This window comes from Trichomonas vaginalis, chromosome V (genome assembly GCF_026262505.1).
Source record: "Trichomonas vaginalis G3 chromosome V, whole genome shotgun sequence".
In the NCBI taxonomy this organism is placed as follows: domain Eukaryota; phylum Parabasalia; order Trichomonadida; family Trichomonadidae; genus Trichomonas; species Trichomonas vaginalis.
The window spans coordinates 33893342-33900454 of NC_067207.1; the positions used below are offsets into that span (position 1 = coordinate 33893342).

Genomic DNA, 7113 nt, shown 5'->3' on the forward strand with positions numbered 1-7113 from the left:
GTTTCCAAATCCATTTCGTAGGTCAGACCAGCCAGTTTGTCATAGACTTTTATGGGTCTTCCTTCCTATATTTAAACTTCTTCGAAACTCTCCAACCATATCTTTGCAACTCTGCTTTTATTCTAGCAGATTTTCTATCCATTCTATATGGGGGCATTTTTATAAAAATAAAAAAATATATTTTTTTCTTTACTTAACATAACCGCCTGCTGCCATAAGTCTTTGACGCCAACCCATACCAGCTAATGAAGGTTGACTTGGTTTAGTTTGGAAACTAAACTTTGGTTTTGGTTTATCTTCAGTTTTTGGTTTTTCTTCTTCTATCGGTTTTTCGTCACTTTTCGGTTCCTCTGACTTTACCTCACCTGCAGGAACAGTTGTGTCGTCAACATCTTCATAAATATCATATGCCATTTGTTTTTGTTTTCTTTCAACTTTTTGTGTTTGTTGTAAAGTTTAGAATATTTCGACTCTAAGTCAATGAGATGTTCTATAATGAATGTTGGTCAGTGAAGTAAAACTTTTCCATCTGTTGTTCGAAAGCTCCTTCAGACTTCAATATTTTATTTGTGAGAGTCTGTTTCTTTTTTGAGATACTAGCCGTTCCATTTCTATGAAAGTGACTTTATAGTTAGGGTTTGTATTTCCAGACCTGGCACTTTCTATTATTGAATTTTTTTCTCTTCATCTGTAAGTTCTTTGACAGGTTTTGACAATGGTTCTGAACTTTTTGTTTGTGTGTCAAATCTACCGTTTCAACTTCTTTCGGTCATTTCATCTCAGTAAAAAATTTTAGTTTGGTTTGTTTTCAACTGGTTGTTTAGGTTTTTTAAGTCGGTCTAAAACTTCCTGAGGTATAGGAAGAACTTGACAAACACGTTGTGTAACTGCTGGAAGTCGACAAATCCATCTTGAACCCATTTGTCTCAATGCTGTATTGTTCATTTCATCTCAGTAAAAAACTTTACATTCCCACGTTTGAGGCGGTTTGAGGTTGGTTATTGTTTACCCATTGTTGTGCATGGTTATATCCTCTGTTAAAGAATCTTTTCACCTTGGTCCATATAGTTGTCCTGCTTGGTTTTATAGTAGTCATTTGCTTTGTTATAATAGTTTCCTGCTTGTCTTCCTACATTGTCCATCCATCCTTGAACTTTTCCTCTTGTTTCAGGATTTGGAATAAGATTTGTTGCATCTCGTGCTACATCCAACCTTTCTGTACAGTTTGTATAATAGGTTTGCTTTCTCTTTCAGTATACCTAATGTACTCAAAATCTTCCTTCCAACTCCAAATACACCTCTGGCTATTGTTCACTGCGGGCAAAATCTAGATGCAACTCCTGCTAATGCGCCAAATAAACCATTTCTTATAGGGTAAAAATGAGAATCCAAACAAGGACCCCTATGTTTCTAAGGCAACAAAAAAAGCACTCATGTAAAAATCTTTAGTTCAACACCAAATGCTTGGTTTATGGATATCTTGGAAAACATTCCGAGGTATAGAGAAGATGGACCACCATACTGGCTAATATTTGTCGGTCAAAACACAAGATACTGTGAAGCCATACCATTACAGTCAAAGCTATTTTAGATATCTTAAGCAGCTTTGACCAATATTCGTTGACAAATACCATCCAACAAAACTGACATCTGACTGTGAAAGTTCTTTCTTTCAAATCAGATGATGTAAAAACTATCTGCGTTCAAAAATGTAAACCAATATTTCATTGTCGACCAAAACATTCTGCTCTTGTGTCATTGACGGTTGTATAAAATGTTAAGAGACTTAAACCAACCACAAGGTGGTGAAGCAAATGAAATGTCATATGACGACAAGTATAGACACTTCTCCATGGCAAAGATGAGACAAGTTTTAAATATTTACAATAACCGTAACAAAAAGGTTTGGGAAACCACTCCCCCGAAGAATGAAAAACAACCCTGACTTAGAGAAAGACTATATATTTAATAATTTAGTCAAAGAGACAAACAAGAAAGAATGCCGGGCTTCAAACTTCAGAAAGGTGACAAAGTAAAAATAGAAATACCTAAACGCGACCCATATGAAAATACTATTGACTATGAACAACAATGGGAACCCGACAGGTACTCACATTCGTGTTCGTAAAATAGAAGAAAGTATACAAGAGAATATTATGAAGTTTTAGGCAACATGGCAAAATGTACAGACTGCAAGCAGAAGATAAAACTACTATTGTCAGACCTCGTTTTCAAACTTGTCAAAGTTCAAGGTGGTATACTTTCAAAGACAGTTCCTAACAAATATAAGACAATCCTGACGAATATGCTAAAGAAGTTGAAAATGACGACTAAGCATTTCTATACCATGCGTAAACTGTCATGTAAGGTGGCATGTAGTCTTTACTTTGTCCCGTTGTTTGCGTATATCTGAAACGCGATGTGTATGGTTTCCTCTCCTCAGTGTTACTCCAGTAACAATCTATAGCAAACTTAACGTTGTCTTTAACATCATATCCTTTACCTTTTGTCATTGCTGACCAATCCAATATCTATGCTTATGCAACCTGCTTTGAGATGTACTTAAATCTATGTAGTGACTATGTGCAAACTATGAAGCAAAGGCCAAGTTACCAAAAGCGACACCAAAGAAGAAGAGAAGAGATAGAACAAAGTTGTGAAAATATGAAGAATAATTCATCTAGATGAAAGTAGTGGCAATGAAGGAAAGAAGAGTTAAAAACTCAGTCAGGAAGAAAGTAAAGCTTGGTCCGAGTGGGTTCTATTATGATATATAAATCCAACTATTCTATATTTTTACCATATGAAATGTACGCCGCTCAGAATATAACGCCAACAGTTGTGACCATGAACGAAATGTTTCCGAATGGTATAACGAATGCGACAATGCCATTAGAAGGTCAGAAAGTAGTTCCTGGAAAACTACGAATATACAACTGCTGTTTCTTATGGAAACGTAGGTGAGTGGAGAAGGTTCTTCAACAACAGTAGATATGCTTGCGACAGGTTTCATATTATTTCTATTGACAACTCATTCTTATACGTGGAACAAGACATTGAAATAAACCTTCTGCCAAGTTGTCTGACAAGAAAGTTGCAATGGAATTTCTATGTCGGATACAATATGCTCCAGAAGTTTTCATGGGATATAAGATATATTCTAACTCTGACTTAGTTTCAAACAGTAACATGGGCAAACTATGAATGGTTCGCTTTGAGAACTCAGTACAACCACAAGCTAGAACAAACAGACCAGATGCAAATATTGAGAAATAAGAAGACTTGACCCTAACGTTCCAGAGTTTATGTTAACCTTTTGACAAACTGCAGCAGCAGTAACCAAAGTAAAACTGAAACTTAGAGTTCCTTTGTCATCTTTCCTCATCTTCAGGTTTTTAAGATACTTGCCAAACTGGCAGGAAAAATTTCTATCGAACTTACTCCAAGCAAAAATAACTTAAGTTCATTGCACCAACACAAGACCCAATTCACTATTACAGACGTAAAGGGAACAAATCAACACGTCATTCGCCGAATTTTGCAAAGACAAAGTTGACTTAGACTTGGTTTCTCAAACTTCAACAATGAAGTAAACTATTATTTCAATGCTGCTGGAACTGCTTGGGACCCATTAAGTTTACATGCAAAAAGTTTGAATGCAAGAGGAATAGAAAGCAGACTTGCAGTCTATATGTTGGACCAGATATTTCAAATGCTTTAGCTGCCAAATTTATGCAGTTCCACTTATGTCCCTATACACCAAATATCTGTCAAAGACTTTGCAGTGAAGTTGGAAACCAAAGTGCTGACCAGGTGCAAGAACAGATATGCTTAACAACTGCAATGAAACATGCAGATACTATGTTTTACTGTTCAGACGAACTATAAATGACTATTCTTTTTCTACAACCCTGGTATTAAATATCATTTAAACCATAGATGGCAAATATTATCCAAGAGAAGAATATTCTACAGTTGAGGATATGAGGTCATACAACTTGACATTAGATGCTATGAACTTTAACAACAATTCACAACAACCATTAACCCTGAAATGCAAAGTTCTATTATGCCATATGTGAAAGTATGGACTCATACAGGAGGTCAAAAAACTCAATATACAAATGGAGACCGTTCAAACTTTGGCTTGGCATTCCATTTGCTGACTCAGAAGACTTTATGGGTGGTATTTCAACTGTTGGTACTGTACAAATACAATATACTGGTGACAGAGACGGTCCAGATGAACTGAGAGCAAAGAAGTTTACAAAACCAATAGCACTTTTCACGGAAGATGCTTCTTTTGAAGATTCGTTCGATGAAACCTGCTGGGGCTCCTCAGATTGGCATAACGACAGCTTCCATCGAGCAGATTTTGGCAGCAGGTCAGTAAGTTGTTCTTGACTGACTCTCTCCGTCAAATATTGACAGTACGCCAGTTTTGACATAATATTGTAAGATAAACTTACCTTTAGAAATATCTGTAAGTTTTGTTGTTATATTTTGTCAACGTCAAGAACTTTCACCATTTCAGTTATACCAACTTTCTTTGCTTTATGGAAATATTTGGTTCAGCAAATATTGCTATTCTATAACATTTACCATTGTTTGTATAAAGAACTATCTGTCAATGTATTTGTATTGTTTGTGTGTGTAACTTTGTTCTGCTTCAATTCGAAGAGATACTCGAATACGTCCATCTTTTTATTCTAAGTAAAAAGTCATTTCCGAAAAATAGAAGCGTGAGTGTTTCAAAAGGTTTAATGGCGGTGGCAGATGTGAAGTTAAATTCACAACTCAAACAAACAGTCAAAGTGTTATTGTCAATGTCAAAGACAGAGATGTTGAAGTGGGGAAACCATACGAAGACGAAGATTGGTATAACAATTGTTCCTGTAAAAGAACAACCAACATATCCTGAAGTTAGCAGAGACTTAAGTTCTGTTGCAGATATTCGAAACGACTACCAACAACTGAAAGACAAACTTCAAACTCAGGAGAAGATTTGTCAAGCTTTAGGTATAATTGTTAAACTTGGTCGAAACAACCCTGTAAAAGTGAACTCATATGTCATTGCACCTCATGAAGTCTTGAAAGAACTATTGAAACCTTTTGAACAGAGGCAGACGATATAAAACATCAAAGAAATAGAACCCGACATTAGTTGCTGTTTGTGTTTCATATAATGTTCATTGACAAGATATACGTTATGAAAGGAGGTGAAACGTTGAACTTAAAGTATAGTTTCCCAGACGTCATAAAAATATTGACGACCACAACATTTCATTAAAATTTATTTGCTAAGTAAATGGCAGAAGATATAATGGTTTATACTATTACGACTAAAAACCCTGAGTCATATAATCTATAACAACAAACTACAAAGTCCTCAAGGACGGTATTGTAAACTAACTTTAAACACAATGACGACTAAAGCCTGTTTTGCTCTTTTGACACCAGAAGACTTTATTGTTGTGAATGGTAAAAAATACTCCTTTGAAGATACTTACTCAGATATACACCAACAGGTTTTGTTTGACTTATTTGACTTTACCTCACCTGCAGACAGTTGTTTGTCGTCAAACTCTCTCACATAAAATTTATATGCCATTTGTTTTTGTTTTCCTTTAACTTTTTGTGTTTGTTGTAAAGTTTAGAATATTTCGACTCTAAGTCAATGAGATGTTCTATATGAACTGTTGGTCAGTGAATAAACTTTTCCATCTGTTGTCTCGAAGCTCCTTCAGACTTCAATATTTTATTTGTGAAGTCTGTTTCTTTTTTGAGTACTAGCCGTTCCATTTCTATGAAAGTGACTATAGTTAGGTTTGTATTTCAGACCTGGCATTTCTATTATTGAATTTTTCTCTTCATCTGTAAAGTTCTTTGACAGGTTTTTGACAATGGTTCTGAACTTTTTTGTTTGTGGTGTCAAATCTACCGTTTTCAACTTCTTCGGTCATTTCATTCAGTAAAATTTTTAGTTTGTTTGTTTTTCAACTGGTTGTTTAGGTTTTTTTTAAGTCGGTCTAAAACTTCCTGAGGTATAGGTAGAACTTGACAAAAACGTTGTGTAACTGCTGGAAGTCAACAATCCATCTTGAACCATTTGTCTCAATGCTGTATTGTTCATTTCATCTCAGTTAAAAAAACTTTACATTCACGTTTGAGGCGGTTGAGGTTGGTATTGGTTTACCCATTGTTGTGCATGGTTATCTCTCTGTTTAACAAGAAATCTTTCGACCTGAGTCCATATAGTTTCATCGTTGGTTATAGTAGTCATTTGCTTTGTTTATATAGTTTCCTGCTTGTTTCCTACATTGTTCAATCATCCTTTGAAACTTTTCCTTCTTGTTTCAGGATTTGGAATAAGATTTGTTGCATTCTCGTGCTACATCCCAACCTTTCTGATACAGTTTGTATAATAGTTGTGCTTTCTCTTTCAGTATACCTAATTACTCAAAAATTTCCTTCCAACTCCAATATCACCTCTGGCTATTGTTCCACTGCGGCAAAATCTAGATGCCACTTCCTGCTAATGCGCCAAATAAACCCATTTTCTTATAGGGTAAAAATGACGAATCCAAACAAGGACCCCTATGTTTCTAAGCAACAAAAAAAGCACTCATGGGTAAAATTCTTTAGTTTCATACACAAATGCTTGGTTTATGGATACTCTTGGGAAAACATTCCGAGTTAGAGAGAAGATGGACACATTACTGGCTAATATTTGTCGGTCAAAACACAAGATCTGTGAAGCCATACCATTACAGTCCAATATATTTAGTATTCTTAGCAGCTTTGACAATATTTCGTTGACAATACCATCCAACCAAATTATCATCTGACTGTGAAAGTCTTTCAAATCAGAATGATGTAAAAAACTATCTGCGTTCAAAAAAATGTAAACCAAATATTTCATTGTTCGACCAAAACCATTTGCTTTTGTGTGTCATTGACGGTTGTATAAAAATGTTAAAGCTTAAACCAACCACAAGGTGGTTGAAGCAAATGAAATGTACTTATGACGCACAAGTATAGACACTTCTCCATGGCAAAGATGAGAGTTTTTAATATTTACAATAACCGTAAACAAAAAGTTGGAACACTCCC

The 7113-nt window shown here is 35.3% G+C and overlaps 1 protein-coding gene across 1 annotated transcript, besides 1 other annotated feature; it reads right to left on the reverse strand.

Annotated features, from left to right (window-relative positions):
• Positions 1-7113: part of a mobile genetic element that runs on past both edges of the window.
• Positions 190-414, reverse strand: TVAGG3_0452730 (phage tail repeat-like family; the record flags this gene model as incomplete). The annotated part of the gene is made up of 1 exon (XM_051234685.1): positions 190-414. One exon carries the CDS (start codon positions 412-414, stop codon positions 190-192), a length of 225 nt encoding a protein of 74 aa, XP_051104415.1.